The sequence below is a fragment of the Condylostylus longicornis genome, unplaced genomic scaffold (genome assembly GCF_029603195.1).
Source record: "Condylostylus longicornis isolate FDR11 unplaced genomic scaffold, ASM2960319v2 ptg000048l, whole genome shotgun sequence".
In the NCBI taxonomy this organism is placed as follows: domain Eukaryota; kingdom Metazoa; phylum Arthropoda; class Insecta; order Diptera; family Dolichopodidae; genus Condylostylus; species Condylostylus longicornis.
In genome coordinates, this window is record NW_026578017.1 from 1,466,372 (window position 1) to 1,490,033 (window position 23,662).

General features: G+C 24.6%; 1 protein-coding gene across 5 annotated transcripts in view; it reads right to left on the reverse strand.

Annotated features, from left to right (window-relative positions):
- Positions 1-731: 731 nt before the first annotated feature.
- Positions 732-23,662, reverse strand: part of LOC129611082 (GTP-binding protein GEM) — a 131,287-nt gene continuing 108,356 nt past the window's right edge. For 3 of the 5 annotated variants that reach the window (XM_055524018.1, XM_055524016.1, XM_055524017.1), the window contains 5 exons: positions 21,697-21,788; positions 9,892-10,072; positions 9,219-9,352; positions 5,078-5,149; positions 733-2,270 (listed from right to left, as the gene is read on the reverse strand). In XM_055524018.1, coding sequence (XP_055379993.1) covers positions 2,127-2,270; positions 5,078-5,149; positions 9,219-9,352; positions 9,892-10,072; positions 21,697-21,788 — 623 coding nt within the window. In that variant the 3' untranslated portion in view covers positions 733-2,126. Of the gene's footprint in view, positions 2,271-5,077; positions 5,150-9,218; positions 9,353-9,891; positions 10,073-21,696; positions 21,789-23,662 lie in introns of all 5 variants that reach the window. The other 2 variants (XM_055524019.1, XM_055524020.1) reach the window with 2 other exon arrangements.

Genomic DNA, 23,662 nt, shown 5'->3' on the forward strand with positions numbered 1-23,662 from the left:
TTTATATTTACAACGATACAAGTAGAAGATTATCAAATTATAAATAAAACGTGAAAGACAACGGTTAATGGCACTCAAAATATTGGGTCAACATTGAAGAAAAATTATGTTAAAATAGATAAAATTGTTGAATAGAAGTTAATAGAAGTGTTGTTAAATTTTGTTACTAATTTACAAGAATAGCTTATATTTAGAGTTGTTCGACCCAGGAATTTCAATACACCCTGCATTTACGAGCAATATTTTAATATAAAAACAATTACAGCATTTCAATTATATAAAATCACTACTCAATGAAAACTAAAGGATATAGCAATATTCTGATATACATGATAGCATTACCCGTTAACTTATTTGAAAATCAATCAAATAAATCTCAAAATATTTTTTAGTATATTTTATATTTATGCATATTGTGTGCACAACAGCATTGAAAATTAAAGTTTGTACATATTTGACTTTATATTTCTATTTTACTAAAACTTAATTTTTTTATAAATTAATTTATCATAAAAGAAATGTATTTAAAATAACTCCTTCCTTAATTCAACTTTTCTTGCTGTACTTTTGATATCTGGTATCAATAACGTTATAGGTATGCGAGCACTGTTTGAAGTTTCACAATAAGTATTAAAATTTTCTTTATTTTTGAACGCAATATCCCTATTTAAACATTTCTTTCTTTTGTATACATTTTATTTAATCAATACAATTCGAAATCAGTTTCCGAAAAATTTAAGTATAATGTATGTGTTCAAAATGATAAAGTATGTGATTATAGGCGTTTAAATTTATTTAAACTTATTTTTCTATACTAGGGAAGTTGGCTATTAACGTAAAGTAAAACGAAATTTTAATTGAAGTTCATAAAATTAAAACCAAATACTAAATACCGTGGTAATTTGACTAAAATGAACGTTATGTATGAATTGTACATTTATTATACATTAATTAAAATTTATGTATAAAATATCTTAACGTTTTTTATTTCAACTAAGATACATTTTATTAATCTTTTAGATAAATAAGATACATTTTATAATTAAATTTTATTAATCTTCGGTTTCTAATTATGCACTTGTTTTGGAATAAATACAATATGTGCACTTTGATACTGTATAAACTATACAGGATTAAGGTAGATATTTTGGAATATTATTGTACAGTTTTGGAATTAATATATCGAAATTTAAATTTTCTAAACTAAATTTCAAAAATTTTCTTAACCTGAAAATATTAGCCCAGAAATTAATGAGTACGTTTAACTAAAAAATAAATTAAATTTAAAAAAACCTTCATCATATTTCAAGAAATTAGTCATTTTATTATTCATTAATACATATGTATCTATGTACACGTAGTTATGTATGTATATGTATGTACTTTTACTTGTGTATTACATTATATTTGTATTTTTTTTTGTAAATAAATTTAATAACTTAAGACAATATTATAATTTATCAGTAACATCAGTAAAGTGTACATGGTCGCTTTGCAACTCTGTTCCTAATTTTTTAAAAATTTTATTGTTCACAAATATTATTATGTATGTACATACATGTACGTATACTCGTATGTATACTGTAACTTCAATTAGATAATTAACTATGGCTGAAGAATTTATTGTTTTATTTTATTTTTACTAATTTATTATTTAAATGTAATTGTTATTGTTCTAATTATCCGTCTCATACATTGGAAAATATATATATATTAATTAAATTTTAATATTTTATATTAAAAAAATTGTAAAATACACTTTATATTAAAATAACTTATAATAAAAAATTTTGGTATATTACTTTCATTTTAAATAAAATATCGCTTTCATAAATTAATTTTAATTTTTTTTATACAATGGTCCCAGTTATTGAAGACCACTTATTTGATGAATTTGGTTCTGTTATAATGTATGCAGCATTACATACGCTAATGCTATTGCTTTTCTTCTTATTATGTATTATTTTTTTATTATTATCTCTTATTTCAATTTTGATTGATGTTGTTGTTGCTCTTCTTGTTGCTTTTAAATTATTACTACTATTATTGTTATTAATTACATTACTATTACATTTTTTAATTACATTTTTTAAATTTACACTATTACTATCGAATTGTGGATGTTTTCAAAGGACTTGTAAATTTTCACAATGTTTAAATTTTGAATCCTCCTTACCAAATATCCATGTGATCATTTGACGAGCCTTCATACTTGCTCTTACTACGCTACGGCTTTTGTACCAATGAGCTGGTGAATTTTCACGTTCCCCCTATAAATTTTATTTGAAATTTTTTTTATATTATAAAAATTTAAAAAAACTATATGTAGTATAACAAGTATATTAAAGATTTGAAGGTGTGTTAACTATGAATTTATTTAAAAAAATTAATGAAGACGGAATTAAAAATAAAAACATAAAGAATATTTTTATTGAAAATATATGTAAGTTATAAATATAATATTGTAAGAATATGTGCAAAAATAATTGTTTTTTATATTTTTATAATAATTTTTATACAAATAGTTTTTATGAATATTTTGGTGTTAGGGAAAACAGATGCATGAGAAAAAATATAATAGAATTATTTTTTTTCTACAATTTAAAAGATAAATGTGAAATGTAAATTAGTTTTACAGGTGATAAAAATTATCGATGCATCAAAAAGGCAAAGTTTTACTTTAATAACTTAACAATTTTGCGACAAAGATCTGTCAATTTTATAGCCACTAGAATATTATATTAAAGGATTATTAATTTTATTTATTAAGGCAATTATTATTTGTTGCACTACATAAACAATTAGAAACACTTTAATTTTTTAAAATATTTTATTTTTTTATGTTACCCAAATTTGTATGTATAATAAACTATTTAAGTATCATTATAAGTATATCCCTATTAAAACACAAAAGCAATTAAAATTATATGTTTAGTTATGAGTAAATAAAATAAATTAATTAAAATCTTAAAGCAGATGCATGACAAAAGCATTGCAAAAGGTATAAAACATCATTAATTAATATTAAAATACACAAAAAAAATTCTTAACATGCAGTGCTACACTAATAGCATAAGTATGATAACTCAGTATGATAGAATTTACAATATTTCAATCGAGAACTGATTTTCAAAAATAAAGTTTCGAAATTAAAACAAAAAAAATTTAAGTTTATTGACAAAGAATTTTAATTAGTCTCATTTCTATCACAATTTGGTCATATTATCTAATGTTATAAGCAACATTTTAAATATAATTATATCAAAGATGAAACTTTTCATAGTGAAATTGAAAATAAGTAACATTATTTCCGTACAAATTGCTAGAAATGTATCTAAATACATTTCTAGCAATGTTCAATGATTTCCAAGAAATATGTATTTACAAAATTTATCAATGAGAAATTGACAGAATGCATAATTTTTCCCTCAAAATTTCCAAATTTTAATTGATTTCCAGATATTCAGTTCTTGATTGATAATAAAATATTTTAAATTTTACTAATTTAATCTAAAAAGGGAAAATTCTGGCTTAATCTAAATTATATTTACTGGAATCACTAATTATATTGATCTAAATAAAAAATTCTGTGGTTTTCCTTTTAATGAAAAATTACATGAATAATGTAAGGATCTTTCTAATAATACATAGGGAGATAAAAATCAATAATTATATCTTATTTTTTATAGTATATGCTTTTTAAAAAAATTTTAGCACAAACTCTCTAAAATCATCATTAAATAAAGGGAATGAAACAGGATGGCATTTTCTTATTTTGTTTCGATATTTAAATTTAATAAATTAACTAATTTAATAAAAAACTATAAATATTTTTAATGTTTAGTTAAACAACTATAAATAGTTAAATTAATTTTTATCCAAATAAAAGATGATTTGAAAAATTTGTTTATTTAGTCATAATTTACCGATATTTATTTTATATTATTTATTATACCAATATTTGCTGTACAGGATGGCTCAATTTCAACGGTTTAAATTAATTTATATGCTTCCAGAATCATATCTAATATTTTCCATCAGAGAAAAACTTCTTCTAACATCGTTCTCTTCAAGTTGCATCACTTCAAAATTGGTAAAAATTGATTCTATTTATTAATTCTTTCGAAATTATAAGCTAACTAAAAATTTAACAAAAGTTCCGCTCGATGCTTTTGTTGATATATAATAAATTATTTGTATCTTTGTAATTGAGATCGTATCAATTGCATCGATTCTATCGATAATTTTTCAATTTGTTGTTACTCAACGTTATCGCGGATATTATTAATCTTATCTTTAAATATCAAATATTGTTTCCATTTTGTACTGTTCTAATAATTGCATAAAAAGAAAGAACAAAACCTTTGTTGAATATTAAAAGAAAATAAAGTTTTCTATTAATTTAACTTCCTTTGGGAGTGGGGGGAATAATAAGTTTGTAGTTAAAATCTATTTGTTTCTAAAATTTCAGTATTTTAATCAAAGGGATGGACAAGTTTTGCAACAAAAATATGGACAAATGTGTGAGCGAACGGACGAATAGACAGAAACAAACTAGAAAGCCCTTTTTTCCCTTTTTTTTTAACTTATACGAAATGCGTTTGCATATGACAAATGTTCATACATTTTACGAACATGTTAACTTTAAACCATCCTGCACATTGTAAAATTTAAAAAAAAAAGAAAATATTTTTGTTCGCTTTCTTTTGAACTTAAGTTTTAACCAAATCTTTTTTTCAGGTTTTTTTTTCTTCTTCACTCAATAAATGTTTTTAATGTTTTTGTATTTACAAACAAAAAAACAAGGATTGTTTTAATTTAGTTCAACAATAAAATTTGTTATACAATATTTTTACTTAGTTATATGAAGACATACACAATTACATAATATATACAGTACTAGTACGTATATATGTTAATAAATATGTATAATATATGTATTAAAGAAAGGATAAAATTAAAAAAAAATATTTATTTTCACAAATTTCGTAACTTTAAAGGATCGTTAATTTTTTTTTCGAATTACATTTGTTTTTGCTTGGTTTTTTTATTTTCTAAAAAGTTTTATTTTACTTACCGAATTTTCATAATTTTTCGATTGAATAAGTTTTTCAGCTTCTTTGGTTTTATCAGAAGATTTTTTGGCATCCTGTTTATACCAAAACATAATTTGTTGTTTTATTTAAAAAAAATTATTGTAATTTATTTTACTAGATACTACCCCAAACGCAGAAAATTTCAATTTTAAATTATAAAATCAATAAAAGCATAAGTACAAAATTTTCTCTAAATAATGTGTTTCGAAATTTTTGGAAATAATTTTTGCAAAAATTATTCAAACTATATTATAAAGGCGAAAATTTATAATAATAAAATTGTCAACTTTGAGATGAAAATTGCACTGATAATACAATTTTAAAGAAGACTGAAAAATCTTTTAACAGCTGCTTATAAAAGGCGTAATCTTTTTATTATAAATAAAGTTTGGTCAAACCTATGGTTTGCAATGTAGCACTTTTCCTTTCAACAAGTAAAAATACTGCTTTTAAAAACAATCTAGCTATGTTCTACATTATTAAAATTACCTTCATTCTTATACGAAATTATTTCAAGGATTGCATACATTTAGGATGAACAATTTATGCAATCTTTGAAATGAAACAAGAAAAATTTAAAGAGGCTCGATTTTAAGGGTTGATTGTGTGAGTTACAAGAAATAATTAAATTTTTAATGGCATGACATTTACCGTTAGCTTTCTGTATTTATAGAAATTTGAAAAAACTTACATTTTCAGAAATATAAGGTGCCAAAAATTCAAATTTTACAAATATCGTGGTGCGATAACTTGAGAGGGGGTGGAGATGGAAAAAACTTTTCTTCTAACGAAATTAACTATTTATTAGTGTCTAAGAGCTGTTAAAATTTTGGACTTTTATAACCTGTGGTCTAGAAGAAAATGACATCAAAAAATTAGAAAAACCGGTTTTTTGTTTTTAAGGTATAGTGTGCCGCGGTAGAAGATGCAACCTACTATTTTTCTGCGTTTACAAAATTGGAAAAATGCTTATGGTTTTACTACAATAAATAGTTAAAAAATGACATTTTTAGGGTTTTGCGGGGGTATAACTTTTAAAGTGAGGGAAGTTAGTAAAAATTTTGTTCTACGAAAATTAATTTCTAGTAAAGATCTATGTAAATATAAAATTTCAGCTTTCTATCTTCAAGGGTGTAGAAGTTTTGTAAACAGACACACGAACAGACAAATGGGCGGAAGTACGAACGGATGGATAAAGTGAAGCTAATAATCATCGTTTTTCAAAAATTTTTTGGAAAAGAGCTAAAAAACTAATCATTTTAGTAAATAAAAAAATTAACTTTCAATCTGAAATCAAAATAAATTAGTAAAGAAAAAAATCTTGTTTTGCAGTGAACGTGACTATAAAAGTGAGAAAATTTATTGGAAAACGATAGTAAGATCGTTGCAAATTTTCCCTTTTTTGGGAATGTTATTGAGAAACATTGAAAAGCAAAAAGACCTAAGATCGTGGAAATTTTCATAAAGATATCTTCATATTTTTTACCGAAATTTATATTATATCCGGGGGAACGAGTAATCGAAGAGTATCATAAACTCAATATTCTGTTTGTAACGCTTATAAAGGCGTCTGGGATATAACAACAAGTACTATTAGTTTCCAATTTTGAGTCGATTTGGCTATGATTACCCGACCGTTTGCCGTTCTGCCTGGCGAAAATTGTATGTAACTGTATGTAAACTCGGGATCATGAATACAAATTTCTCTTTTAGTTTGCTAAATTTCCTAATCTTTTAAATGGAGGCCTTAATTAATACTAATCCGGCTAAAAATAAAATATACTATTATTGTTGTTCGCAAATATAAAATATCACATTATAGGAAAAGGACGATGGTAAAGAAAAAAGAAAAATAATTTTGCCCACTTTAAAATCGACGATAATGCTAACCTTCTAGCGTTTGAGGTAGTATATTTTTTATTTTTTATTTTATTGCTTTTTTATAGAACTTTTATTATCATTTATTCTTGTTTCATTTCTAAGTTATCTAGAACCTAAAATTTATTTATTTTTATCTTTTTCTTTCTCTATTTTAAGGCTCGTGATTTCATATATACACTTTATTTTTTCGTTTTTGAGTATTCTTTCTGGATTCTCTATACATGTACAAAACGAAAAAAATGTGAAATGCCTGAATCTTAAAATTTAAAATTATTATCAGCTTAAAGTGTAGAAAATATTATATGAGAATTATAAATTTTTCTTTCCATTTTTTAGTTTTCATATGAACGATTTTTACTTAAAGTGAATTCTTAATATTAAATACGTATTTTTTGTCATAATATTTGTTTACATGTAAATACTTATTTATTTTTTCATCATAAATGTGATCCTTGCAGTATTCTCAGCCACAAATTTATTTTAATTTTTAAATTTTATTTCACCATACATGGAGTTAAAGAAGCAACACAACTCATTTAGAAAATTTTAGTTTCTTGTCTAAACTTTAATATCAACTCTTATAATATATAAAATATATGAAATAATTGACAATTTTAAAAAGTTTTTTAAAAGTTATAGAAAATGCAATAAAAAGTCTTTCTAATCTTAGAAAAAATATATATAAATATATACTTGAGTGGGTAGCACTTAAGAACTAGAGAAGACAACTAATTTTCACACACTAGTTTTTCAATCTTTATAGTTATATGATGGAACAAAAAACCTTATGAATGATTGTGAAAATTGCTTATTGGTGAATTGCTATTTTGATGATATATATTTAGGTATGATAAGCCATGGAAAAGAATTTATTCACACATTTTTTTGAGAAATATGGAAGGTGGTTTCAATGAACATTTTTATGATTCTTACTAATTTCTACTACTTAATAATATACTTCGTACTATTTAATAAATGCACTTTATATTATAAATAGAGCTCAGTTTGATCCTTACAAGTTAAGAAAAATACATTTTCCATATAATAAATAAAAAATTTATAGTTTTCTTTAAAAAAACAAATTAGCTTTTATAAAGCCAATCTTGATTTTGAATTATGATGAAAACTGAAATTTTTTCATCTACGAAGTTCGACACCAGCAGAATGAAGATCTAATTTGACTTTTGAACTTCCCGTTAAAACAAAATAAAAAAAAATAATTTTTTCATAAGTTTTAATGTGTGAAAAGTCACTTTCAATGCATAAAATAATTAATCGCTTCGTTCACCTTGCTTGACAAACTATTTGAAAATTTTTTAAGTTTCTGAACATCATTTAATTATAAAAAACAAATAGAAAATATTGAAATTATTACATCTTCGGTAACATAACTATTAATATTTTTTCAAAATTTTAAATTATTTAGCAAAAATGATTGTACATTTAAGCTTTAAAGGTGTACTTTACAAATATATTTGTGCTTATTCAAATATTTTTTCAATTGCTTAATAAACTCAAATGTGGAAAATTCGAAAAAGTACTTAATTCTTCAAAGTATCAAACTGAGCTTCTAGTGGCAATGGGTTTACTGTCAACAAAAATTTTATATTTTTGTTTAATTTATGGAATTGGCAATTCAGAAATTTGTGTTTAGTTATTTTGATGAGTTCGAAGTTATATTTGTTTAATTAACCAAAAATAATGTAAGGTTTTGTATATATGTATGTATGTATGTACTAAAAAATTTGTGAAAATAAGCACTGTTTTATATATGTATATATATATGATCGTGGTAGACTATTTAATAAATGAAAATAGCATTTATTTTCAATAAGGAAACATAAAAAGCTTGTTTTTTTTTTAACTTTTTAACATTTTCACAAGATTCAAAGCTTAAAACAATGCTGCTGCTCAAAATCACAAAATTCTGTCTGATTTGATTTGTGATTGTTGAAATACAAGTATGTATGTATATCTGTTTGTGTGTGTCATATCATGATGAAAATGTGAACATTTTTTTATTTTTAAATTAAAGTTAATGAATGTAAAACATGAAACAATGTTTACTTGAATAAAAAAAGTTAAACGAGATAAAATAAATAAAAAGAGAAATAAACACTTAAATCGCCAAAAATTTCTATTTAGATTTCATAATAAAAATAATTTTGAAATCAAAAATAAAATCTATTTTAATTAAACAAAAAAATAATTTAAAAGAAAATTATTTTTAAATTTAGGTACCTGTAATAAATTTTGTTCTTTCTTTAAACGAATTTGTGTTAGAGTACCAGCTAAAAGTTCATCGCAATTATGATTTATGCCCACTGAAACCTCAATAAATTTTGTTCGAAATGTGCAAGCTAGACATTTACCATCTGTAAATTATTAAAAATTTAAAATATTTACATTGTTATTATTATATTAAAAGTATAAACATTTTCTTATTTTGATTATTGTTTATTTTATAGTTTGGTTTAAAGTGTGTAGGTAAAAATAAATTTTTCTCGAAAATTTTCTTTTTCCCTTTTATATAGTAAAATAATATTCCAAATTTCATATATTCTATATAGAACATATTAACTTAATTATGAATATTATGGTACTTTCAATTACAACCTTTTAAAATCCAAAAGAAAAATAAATACTTTTGTAAATCGACTAATATCAATTTCTTAAGTGAACCCTACTGTGACAAATAAACCCCCAACCTTTTATTTAATTCCAAAACAGCATGTAGGCAATTTACGAATTTTATTAGAATAAACATCTTAAACTTCTTGTTTTTTAATATTAAAAACTAAATTTTTTCATCAGCCATAAAATTTTTTTATAAAATATGATTTTTTTTTATTTAAGTAAATACAATTAATTAAATATACGCGTATGAAAATAATTCATATACAATTCAAATTACCTTGGGCCGATACGGCTCTTGATCTAGCCAAATCAATTTTATTGGCAATTAATATAACCGGTCGTGTCCGAATCAAGTCTAAGTCTTGTAAACGTGATAAAATTTCTTCGGCTCGACTAAATGATACTTTATCTACACATGAGTATACAACTAAATATGCATCAGCTTTTTCCAATTCATCCTGTAATTCAAAACCAAAAAAAAAAAAATTAATGAAATTTAGAAAAAAGTTTTTCTTAAATAATTTTATTTTGTAAATAAGTGTTATGACATATATGTTGCGTAACCATTTTTTGCAAGGCAACAAAATTTATTTTGAAATTTAGTGTCAAAATCATAGGATTACTACAGGTTCAAAAATTTCCCTAATCCATAAATATATTCAGCGATTATTTCCACGCAAATGATTTTCTATTCAATATGAATTTCAACCTTTTTTAGCACTTTTACAAAAAAATTTTTGAAAAAAGTGCTTATTAGTTTCACTCTGTCCGTCCGTCCGTGGACACTTTTTTTGTTTACAAAACTTCTACACCCTTGAAGATAGAAAACTGAAATTTCATACATACATAGACCTTCACTAAAAAGTTATTTCCGTTGAACAAAATTTTTACCTATCTTCCCCCCACTAGAAGTTATACCCCCCAAAACTCTGAAAATGGCCTTTTTTAAATATTTGTTGCAATGAAACCATAAGCATTTTTGAAATTTTTCAAGCGCAGAAAGGCGGTAGCTGGCTTCCCCTAGCGCGGTATACTATACTTAAACTTTAGAAAAACAAAATGGCCGTTATATTTACCGTTATCTAAAGTCCTTTTTTTCCAAATTTTTGATCTCGTTTTTCTTCTAGACCCCATACTGTAGAATTTTGAAATTTTAGGGACCTTTAGACATTAATAAATAGTTCATTTCGTTAGAAGAAAATTTTTTTCCATCTCCATCCCCTCTCAAGTTATCCCCTCTTGAAATTTGTAAAATTTGAATTTTTGACACCTTATATTTCCGAAACCGCAACCTTTTTCAAATTTCTATAAACACAAAAAGCTAACGGTAAATTCCATGAAATTAAAAAATATAATTATTTTTCTTAACTCACACAATTAACCCTTAAAATCGAGCATTGTGTTAACCCCTTTTTATATTAATTTTTGCTTTATTTCAAAGACTGCATATATGGTCATCCTAAATATATGCAATCCTAGAAATAGTTTTGTATATGAATGAAAATAATTTTAATAGTGTGATAGGTATACATAGACTGTATTTAAAAGATTTTCATATTTAAAAGATCAACAGAATTTTCACTTGTTGAAGGGAAAAGTGCTACAATACAAACCATTGGTTTGACCCAACTTTATTTAATACTGTTCCGAATTGGCAAAAACTAACTATTAATTTAACTCTCAGGTTTTTTTCTTCAAGGCAGTAAGTTGTACAAATCTGAAATCTACCAGCTTTTAGACACTATTAAAAAGTTTATTATTTTAGAAAGCACATTTTTCTAGCAAAATATACCAAGATATCGCCTCTCGAAATTCGTGAAATTTGAATTTTCAGCACCTTATATTTCTGAAACTACAAGTTTTTTCAATTTCCTTTAAAAACAAAAAGCTAATGGAAAATGCCATGTCACTCACTCACTTAATTGTGGAGTTTCACCATTGTATTATCACTTTTTTAGTTGATTTTTGTTTGGCTTATCCCAAATGTATGCATAATTTGATATTTATTTTGGTATGAGTGAAAATCATTTAAATAACGCTTATATGTAAATTGTTTTTAAAAGCTGTATTTTCACTTGTTCAGAGTAAGAGTGCTCCTTTACTGGTTTATTAAATTGGGTTTATTCAACTTTGTTACATAATGTTCATAATACGATACTAATAAAACTTTATTAAAAATTTTACATACATATGATTAGCAATGTGTAAATATCAATACACATGCTATCAGCTATTGATATTATTACTCTTTACATAAATTATGAAGTAAGTAAAACTTATACACATGCAAGTAGCGTTCTTTGTAGAAAACTATCTACATTATATTGAACAGCTTTATACATATTGGGCATACATGAAGAAAATTTAGTATATAAAAATCGCGGTATATAAAAAATTTTGCAAACAGAAATGTAACCTAAAAGCAATTTAATATTTTATCGTTCGTTAAGTTGTTTTTAGCACTTTTCCAAAAATTTTTTGAAAAAAAGTGCTTATTAGTTTCACTCTGCCCGTCCGTCCGTCCGTGAACATGTTTACAAAACTTCTACACCCTTAAAGATAGAAAGCTGAAATTTTATACGTATATAGATCTTTACTAGAAAATTATTTCCGTAGAACAAAAATTTTACCTACCTACCCCCTCTAAAAGCATTTTCTCAAACGCAGAAATATACTGGTGACCTTCTTTAAGCACGGCATATTATATTTGAACTTTAAAAAACAAAATGGCCGTTAAAATTACCAGTTATCTAAAATCCGTTTTTTTCAAATTTTCGATGTTGTTTTTCTTCTAGACCAAAAGTTGCTAAAATCTGAAATTTTAACAGCTTTTAGACACTCAAGTTATCACTTCTCGAAATTTGTAAAATTTCTACTTTAAACTGCTAATAGTTCTATAAATGCAGAAAGCTAACGGTAAATTCCATGCCATTAAAAAACATAATTATCTTTCTTAACTCGCGCAATTAACCCCTAAAACCGAGCATTATATCAACATCTCTTTAAATTTATTTTTGCTTTATTTCAAAGACTGCATAAATCGCTCATTCTAAATACATATGTGCAATCCTAAATGAAATAGTTTCGTATATGAATAAAAGTAATTTAAATAGTGAAGTAGGTATACATAGGTTGTTTTTAGAAGCAGTATTTATATTGTTGAACGGAATTCAAACCATTGATTTGACCCAACTTGTTAAATATAACAAAGTTATCGATCAGAATATAATTCAAAAATAATTTGCTTTACAAAATTCGCATAATATTTTTGGTATAATATATTATAATGGTATATTTTCAATATTGTATTATGAATGGTAACATGATTGTAAATTCTTAAGTAAAATTTTGCATACAATAAACAGTAATTTGACACAAATCAAATTATATGCATGAAATTTTAGAGAAACCCTAATCTAATCAATTAAATTTTAAAATATACATATTGCACTATACTTTACACTACATTTTAAACTTAACGGTTCTTTATTTAAACTGTATTAAAATTCATTATAAATTCAATAAATTTTTCATTGTATTTTATGAAAAAGGATATTTCACTAAAATATGAAGTATATTTTTAAGTAAAGACTATCATTTTCTATTTTAATATTTTAATTATATCCAAATTAGTGTATGCCTTATTGTGTAGATCCATGCAATTTTTTATTTATTTATAGATAAAAGGATTGAAAATTATTCATTCATTTGATAATGTATATACGACCAATGTTACTTCCATTATTTCAAAAATTAAAAGCATATTATAGCTAGTTTTTAAATAAGAATGTTCTTTTTTACAAAAGAATAATAGGGAATATATCGATAATAGATTTTGTAATTGAAATCAAATTATATGGTAAGCAGTTTCAATTTTTTAATAAAATGTGAGATATGTGAAGTACATGATAATTCTAGAAATTTTTTCCTAAAGACTAAAGAATAGCCTTTTTATTTCATTTTATATGTACTTTATCATTCTAGCGATACTGTGTTTCTTTTCTATAAAAACGATTTTTTTGTAAATCGATTTCACATTCACACACAAATATATTACGTGATTATTAATATGATTCGGTGAATTCAATTGAAAATTCTAGACATTGTTGCAAAAAAGGTTTATCATATACAAAAATAAATAAGTTGGACCAAACCAATGGTTTATAAAGCAGAACTTTTTCCTTGAACAAATGAGAATACTGTTTTTAAAAGTCGTCTTCTGTAAATTGTTATTTAAATTACTTTCAATAAAAAATCAAATTATTTCAAATGATTGCATACATTTAGTGTGAGACAATAAAAGATGAAAGAAGCGTTAACATAATGTTCGAATAGGACGATTAAGAAAGTGGATTAAAATAAATACACAATTTTTTGATGGCATGATATTTACCATTACCTTTTTAGTTTTATATAAATCTGAAAAGGCTTGCAATTTAGGAAACATAAGGTGCCGAAAAATAAATTATTTATTGTAATAATAACGAAATAAATGAAATAAATTATTTATTGTCACATCCAATATGCTGTTAAAATTTCAGACTTACAATTTACCGTCTATGATTCCCAAAGACTATTCTATATAGACCCCCAGGGGTCCATGAAGACTCGCTAGTGGTCTACCAAGTGAAAATGGGTCTGGGGCTAAACCTCACCAAATTAATGTCAAACGTTGATAATTTATTATCAAACCATCAAATTCTTCAATCCCATTAAATTATTTTTATTTTTTATAAATAAATGTGTGATATATTTTTTAAATATGTGACAATATTGAGAGAAGAAGCAAGTGATACTCGTACGTATAAGATTGAATTTATTTTTTGGTTAGTTTCACTCAATTAAGAATTACTTTACTTAAATTTAAATTTCATAATTTAATTATTTAAATTTAATAATTAAAAAATGTGAAATTCATTAAATAAGTTTTTTATTTAACATGCTCTGATCATAGGTGTACCTTGCTACTGTTAGAAATTTAAATTTATCAAAGAAAGTACTCGTAGCTTAACAACGGGGGTCCATCAAAAATTGAAAAACACGACAAGGGGTCTACGAGAGAAACAAGTTTGAAAAACTTTGGTGTAGAACTTTGAAAGAAACACAATATCAAAAATTGAAAATACTGTTCATTTAATAGCAATTTCGTCATATTAATATTCAACTATTCTGTACCGCGTAAGGATAATTTCGGCACATTTTTGCGTTTTTGGAATTTAAAAAGTGTTTTAAAAAAAGGTTATTTTTAGGACTTTGAGGGGCTATAACTTTTAGATTGCGGTAGATAGGTAAACCTTTTATTGTTCTTTAAACTAAAAATTGTCTAGTAAACATCTATTTTAGAAGAAAACTTTAGCTTTCTATCTTAAAGCTTGTATAAATTGCAAACAGACATACGGACAGACGAACAGACCGAGTGAATCTTACAAGCACTTCTTTCCCATTTTTTTTTTTTGTAAAAGTGCAAAAAACAGAATCACAAAAAATAATCGATTTTTTTTAAAAACTTTTGTGCGACATAAATAATTATTTATTTTTACGTTAATTAAAATATTTAAATAGCAATAAAAGGAAATTTCTTTTTTGCGCATTTCTTTTATTGGGAATTAAAAAATTGATTGACTCAAGTATTAAATGATTTCAAAATTGAAGTGGTATGTTTTCCTTGTTATTATGTTTTGAAATACGATTTATTAAATACTTCTGACCAAAATAGCATCAACTTATGTTTATACAAATTAACTTAATTAAAATTTCAAAGAATCTTAGTTAGCTCGCCTCTTCCAATTTCAAAAAATTTCCAATATGTAAATGAATTTAAAATTAAATATTTCATAAAAGAAATGTATTTGAGGGTAGCACAAGACAATTTAATTTAAATTCCGTGCTGTGTTATCGTATTTGAGTCAAGATAAATTTTTTGATGAGTTATATATTTGGTTTGACTGATTATATGCTTCAAAGTAGCCGCTTTAGCTTAGTAATGATGTAATCTATATTTAGAAAAGCCGAAAAATATTATGTCAAATAGGCTTATGATGCTATTAACAAAAAGATTTTATATAATATTTACGAAACATACACTGAAAAACAATGCATTTCTAAAGTGGCCACAAAGCGTTCCGAAAATCATATTTAAAAACATATGATAAAATTTATGAGTAACTTATATAGAATAACGTAATATTTTTGCTCAAGATAGAAATATTTTCATCTCCATATAACAGAAACATATTTCAACACTAATTATAGTAAAACACGCTGAAATTATTTTGATTACATGGATATAAACTAAAAGGGGCATAATGTATAGCATAATGATAATTTAAAAGAAAACTTAAACACAGTATATTTTTAAACCATAATAGGTTTATATAATACAATATAATTTAATATTCAAAATAAAAATAAAGGGGTATGAAACACATTTGGGTGAAAATCAGCTATAAAAGTATGGTTGTCTTGAATTTTGATATAGTTTGTATTTGTTCTCTCTAAAAACAATATCTAATTTAGATAAAATTTTTCTCAGTATAGAAATTGCGATATCAGGTTTATTTCATTTTTTTTTCTTCAGAACATTTGCTATGCGGTTTGGTGCAAAAGCTTTAATTTTACTTTGAGCATTCACTTTTGAAACTGAGTATTGTACCTGTCAGTTCTTGAGTATATTCAAAAATTTATCTATCAGTCGAAGTTTTAAAATATTCTTATATCATATCTATAGGACTCAATTTGTGTCGGAGTTTAAAAATATCATGTTCTCTCGCCTATCATATTATTGAAAACTTCTATGACCACAACTATACATACAAGCCCTTGGAGATACGCCACAACTAGTTGTTGCCTTTAAACATTGCCAAGAATATTCAAAACCACTAATTCCCCATTCTAAATAATCCCATACTTTTATTTACACAATACATTTAAAACATTTTCATGTTTGTAATTATGTACAATTGAAACCGTATTTATTACAACACATTTTCGCAAAAAGAAATAGTCTCTTATCCTTTATCTCAACCTCTTTATCAGATTTTTTCTGCCCACATCATTCTAAAAAAGTTTGTAATCATTGTATAACTTTAATACGAGTAAAACCTGCGTATTTATTTATCATTACCTGTAAATTTTGACATTTTATATTAAAAAATTAAAAATAAAAACAACGCTTTTTGACAATGAATTTTTTCTTTTATGGTAAATTATTTTAATAATTTACTTACAAAATATTGTATTCACATTCCCTCGTAAATATTATGACGAAAAAGATACACAACAGGATTTATAGGAATAACAAAGAAAAATAAGAAAATTATTCATTCTCTTTTAAAAGCGATAGGGAGGCAGGGAAGAAGAAGCTTCATTATAACATTGTTAAACCAATGAAAATTTAAATAAAGAAAAATCTTCTTACCTTTAGCTTTTAAGAAACAATAAAAAAATATTTTTCTTCCCCTTTTTAGCACTTTTCCAAAAAAAATTTTGAAAAAAGTGCTTATTAGTTTCACTCTGTCCGTCCGTCCGTCCGTCTGTCCGTGTGTCTGTTTACAAAACTTCTACATTCTTAAAGATAGAAAGCTGAAATTTAATACGTACATAGATCTTTACTAGAAACTTATTTTCGTACAACAAAATTTTTAGCTATCTCCCCCCCTCTAGAAGTTATACCCCCCCAAAACCCTAGAAATGGCCTTTTTTAAATATTTGTTGCAATGAAACTATAAGCATTTTTGAAATTTTGCAAACGCAGAAAGGTAGTGGCTTGCTTCCCCTTGCGCGGTATGCTATAGTTAAACTTTAGAAAAACAAAATGGCCGTTCAAATTTACCGTTATCTAAAGTCCTTTTTTTCCAAATTTTTGATGTCGTTTTTCTTCTAGACCCCAGACTGTAGCTGCTTGAAATTTTAGGAGCTTTTAGATATTAACAAATAGTTCATTTTGTTTGAAGAAAATTTTTTTCCATCTCCACCCCCTCTCAAGTTATCACCTCTTGAAATTCGTAAAATTTGAATTTTTGACACCTTATATTTCCGAAACCGCAAGCTTTTCCAAATTTTTATAAACGCAAAATGCTAACGGTAAATTCCATGAAATTAAAAAATATAATTATTTTTCTTAACTCACACAATTAACCCTTAAAATCGAGCATTGTGTTAACCCCTTTTTATATTAATTTTTGCTTTATTTCAAAGACTGCATATATCCGTCATCCTAAATGTAGGCAATCCTAGAAATAGTTTTGTATATGAATGAAAATAATTTTAATAGTGTGATAGGTATACATAGACTGTATTTAAAAGCAGAATTTTCTCTTGTTGAAGGGAAAAGTGCTACAATACAAACCATAGGTTTGACCCAACTTTATTTCTTTGTGGTTTTATTTGTCAGGATATCATTTATCAAAGGAAAATTAAATTTAAAAAAGGATGAAAATCTTACAAAAGGAAAAGAAAAATAAAAAGATATGCGAAAAATGTACGGGTATAATTTTCGTTCTTAACAATGTAAACTTGATTTTTAGTAAATTTTTAGGATAACTTTAAAAAGTTATTATTGTTAAGCAACTCAAACAAATTGGCCATACTTTTAGTATACTGCAACATAACAAATTTTAGTGAATTTTAATTATTTTGTCAGGTTAAATAAATTGAAATTAGATTGTTAATTATTTAAGTACTTAATTATATTTAATTGGAAGAATTAAAACTCAGATGAAACCAATGATCTCTAAAGTAGCAGATTTCCAAAGTTTTACGTTAAATTTGATACTTTCTTGAAACTAAGCTTTATATCTTATAACCAAATAAAGGGCTGAATAGTAAAATTTAAATTTCAAAAAATCGGTGGATAAAATCCATCTGAAAGATGCAATTTTTAACGAAGACTACCTTTCTTCTCTTCCAAATGGAAGGGTACAGATTACAAAAAAATTATTTATTAAAAATTTTTTTTAGGTATTTTTAGATGCAAATGACTTAAAACATAAAAGGACGGTGATAACTACTGACTGGTCTCAAATAATTGCTAACACACATTCTCCTTTGAGAATGTGTTTCTCATTCTCACGGTTTTGACTAGATATTTTCAAGCAAGAAATGAATCTTTTTGATAGGCTGCTGTTAAACATAAACAAACTGTCATATCTTATGCCCTTTAAAAAATTCTAATTTATTATTGCAAAATTTTTAATATTTATATAATTTTTTACATGTTGACCGCAGTTAAAAAAAGAACTTAAGTGCTGTTTTATTTAGTTATATAAAACTATTGAACTATAATTAATGTAGAGCATTTAAGCTTCGTGTGCTTTATGATAAATAACCAAGATTTAGAATACATTTGAAAAGTTGACGGAATAGTATGACGGAAAAAATTATTAAAATATTTCATTTAAATAAATGACCAGAACATGATATGAAATTTTGTGGGAAAACACAAAATTCGTGGGTTGCATAAATTCTATTAAAATTTTTAATTCTGTTACAAAATAATTTCATAAATCCATTTAACTACATTTTGCTATAGGGGAATCCATTAGAAAACAATAAAAATGAATATTAGAATATTCGAAATTCTTCTCCTTTTATACATTCATGTATACTTTTTTTTCCATAACCGTGAAGAAAGATAAAATTTGTTCTCATATTACCGGAAATAAACTTATTCATGATTGTACCCTTACCTTCTTTTTATCTTTTAAATGCTATATACTTAATCCGGGAGATTCCTTTTCTTGTGGCAATGAATATTTAAATTTTATAACGTTCTTCTTATGTTGTTCTTATTATATCATAAGACAATTTTGCGGAAAAACAAAGTTGTCTTATGACGACGCTGTATTCGTGGAAATCATAATTTTAGGTGAAAAACAAAAACGCAAATGAAAAATGGAAAATAATTTAAAAAACGAAATATTTTTTTTTGGAAATTACTTCTCATATTTAAATTTATTTTGTGTGAAAATTAAAAACTAAAAAACGAGGCTTAAAGAGACTCGGATTCTTGTTTATTAGAATTTTTGTCGTTAATGAAGTATTTTTGTTTTTAAAACAAGGTTTTAAAATATTTTTATATTTTGTTTCTTATAAAATTATGCAAGAAATTTGATATAATGGTCACTAAAATTCATCAAACTAAGATATACCAAATCAACAAAAACATTGTTAGCTATGTAAAAAGGAAAAACTAAAAAATCTTTGTAACTCTGATGAGCTACTAATGCCATATATATGTATATATATATATATATATATATATATATATATATATATATATCCATGTTATCAGGGCACCAAGCTCAGAGAGCAAATCAAAATTAAATTCCAAATTTATATGCAGCTCTACATATTTTCTACTGATTCTACATATTTTTTTTAATTCCAAAATTTGAATTTAAAAAAATTTGATTGGCAAATTTCATCTGAAAAATGCATAAAAAACAAAAATTGAAAATTTTAGCGCAGGCAACCTTTTTTGTCTTCCAAATGGAAGGATGCTGAATTACAGAGTAAAGTTTTTGAATAAGAAATTGAAAAAAAGGCGAAAGAATAATTATCATAATCCAGATTCTAGATGGCTTTTAAAACTATACTAAATAAAATGAAAATCATAAAGATTCCTCAAAAATTTCACAAAAAAAATTAAAAAAAATATTTCAATCGGCTTACTTCGAAAATATAAAATATTAAGAATTATTTTTGTAATTTTCGATTCTAAATTTCGGAAAATAATTTCAGCCTACAGCTCATATTGCCTCATATATGGCATTATAAGCTACAATAATTATAATAATTCAAGTAATTTAGATGGAAGCATGGAATTTCAACTTTGTTTATTTTTCAAAGGCACAAATGCAATATACAAAGTGTACTCAACAAAGTATTGGTTTTACAATCGAATTGAATTGATCTAACAAAGTATAACTCAAAACTTATGACCAACACCAGTATCAAATAATATTAACAAATTTTTTCATTTCGGTTTGCTGTAAATTTAAAATGTCTTTAAAGTTAAAAAGGTAAAACTTTATGAAATAAGATTCTTGAAAAGACCATAAAACAATTTTAAACTTATTGAACTTGCATACCCAAAAACTATTTTCACAATGCGATATTGTGCGTGAAAATAAGAAAATATAAATATTTTTAGAATTTTTTATGATAGTGACAATAAAAATAAATTGCCCCGAATCTGTTGGAACAAAATTAAAATTATTTTTATTTTTTTATTGTTATCTTTTTCTATTTTCAATTATTTTCTGGATTTAATTTTTCATTTTACTTTCCTATATATAGAAAAACAGGTGATATTCATTTGTCTTACTTCGGAAAACGATTGCCTAATGGATTTTCAGGTATAGAAAAGTAAATAAAAAATTGATTTTTGTTTTTGAATCATTGTAAAAAAGCAAAAAAGAAAAATTTAAAGATATTTAAATAAGATCTATTAAATGTAAATTGATATAAAAGCTAGATCAAATATCTTAGTTCAAACTGAATACGTAATTAGAAATGTAAAAAATTGTAAAAAACTCTTGCATTATATGTGTTCCTAAAGTTTTGTATACCAAGGAGGTTTAGAGAAATTTTAAGAATTATAAATTTTGAACTTAATTTTTCACAAACGACGTTTCTAATTTCTTCTGCGTTTACTAGGTAACAAAAATTATCCAAAACTTGGGAAACCACTTGCTATTGGCAAATTTCAATTGTTAATTAAATTTGTTCTTAGATATTTATATTTCTGGAACACAATTTAGAAGAAATTTATATTTTCAATATGTTAGTGACAAAATTCTAAATCGCATGACAAATCTCATGTAAAACTCATAATTAGAAGGGATAATTTTACTTGTAAAAAATTTAAAAGCTATCAACATTGAAACATTATGACAAAATATAAGAAATTTTCAAAAAACTAAAAATTTGCCCCCAGGTTATTACGCATTATTATGGAGATTATGGATCACTATTGCTTCTTCATTGGTAAATAATATTTATTGAGTCAAACTTTTAATCGTATATGTAAAGTAGACCTTGAAAAAAATAATTTCACGTTTTTGTGGTAAATATTACTTACCTTGGTTTCCTTTTTATCTATCACAAATTGTAATTCTGATTCAATATTATTTAATATAATTGATATATTTTGTTCCCGTTCATCATCACCCTCTAGAATTGGAAAAAAATAAATAAATCAAAAATAAATTTTAAACTATAAATAGAATATAAATAATTAATAAAAAAAATTGTAGCCATATTATAGTACGAAACATTTTCAAGAACAAAAACTCAGATTTAATTAATTTAAATATATAAGTGACAATTGAAAAAACCCTTGCAATGACCAAGGTCGAAATTCAAAATTGATTCAGGTAAAAAGGCGTGAAGTTCCGGAAATTAAATTTTGTCAATAAAAATTAATTAAAATGAACTTTTAAAAACTAAACTAAATGAAAATAAATTAAACAAACCAATAATTGCTAATTTAACATTAATTTAAATAAGTTAAATTGAACTTAATTTTAATTTTATGGTAGAACGGAAAGAAACATTAAAAATTACAAATAATTAAACAGTAAAAAAATAAATTTTTTTTTATATTTTTACTGTACATTTTTGGGGAATATTACTAGTTAATAAGAATAGACTTTCTGAAAAATTTTTAAATATTTTTCAGAAAATGTACAATGCAGTCGATTATGTGCTGTATACATTCAATTTCATACTTTTTTTTGCAAATAATTGTATAGATAAAATGTAACTTTCTTAAATTTTTTCAATTTCTAAATTGAAGTTATGCGAGCGCTGTTAACGTATATTGGTAACCAAATAATAATGTAATGCATACGTAAAATGAAAATAAACTGAATCAAAATTAAATGTAAATTCTAAATTTTCTTTAGTCATTCGCACCTTTCATAGTTTCGTTCCTCCATTCTGCAGATCACAAAAAAACGAATTTAAAAATTCCGAAAATTTCCGAAATCCATTAACCGGTGAAATGGAAATCATAAATACGTACTCGTAATCTACCTTTGTCCATCATAGAAAATAAGTTAATTACTAATTTATTTTTTAAGGAAAATAAACCTCTCTCAAATATTAAACAGAATTTTATAACTGTTTTTAAAAATTTATAAATTCTGTTTTTACATTAAAGTAGTGTAAATATAATTAAAATGTTTAAATACACACATTTATGAATTTTTCATATTTTTGGAATTTTAATAATTGAATCATATAGTATAGTTAGATAACATTCATATATAAAATTATTAAAAACCACTTGGCATTATTTAGTAAATAAATCATATGTATGTATGTTATTAACTTTTATAAAACATAAGATTATGGCAAACAATTTAATTCTAAAATTGTATAGCACATAATAAAAACACAATGACACGCTATACGTTTTTCTGTTTTCAATAATGCCGTAAATTAAGAGATAATTTATTACAGATGCTTATATTTTATAACATTGTTATGTTATGTTATAAAATTAAAATGAACGCGCACGAATATAAGTATAAGCATGTGATATATGATAGTTATTAATAGTAAAATATATATACATATGTATATGTATGCGTGTAGATACATGTATAAAAATTTATATTAAGTTTGCGATATTTTCTCTTTCGGTAGTCAGCCTATCTATTCTCGTAATAAATTAATTTGACAAATAATCAACACAGTACCCCCCACCTACTAAATATATTTTTTATACCATAATCATTTTTGTATATAGAGGGTGTTCCACCGATCAATTCAAAACAATTTAAATTCATAAAGTGATGGTATCTACTGTTAAAGAAGTAAAAAACAACATCAAACTTAAAAACGTGTGGCAAAATGCAATTGCTCACAAAATAAAGCATAATTATGCAGAATCTCGTATGAAGTGCATAAAATATTTGTATAAAATTGTTATATAATTTTTAAAAATATCTCATTAACGAGTTGAAACTATTAACGCCAATCGAATAAACTGCAACAAAAACTGGATAATTTTGTATCCTATTGAAAAAATATTTGTAAAT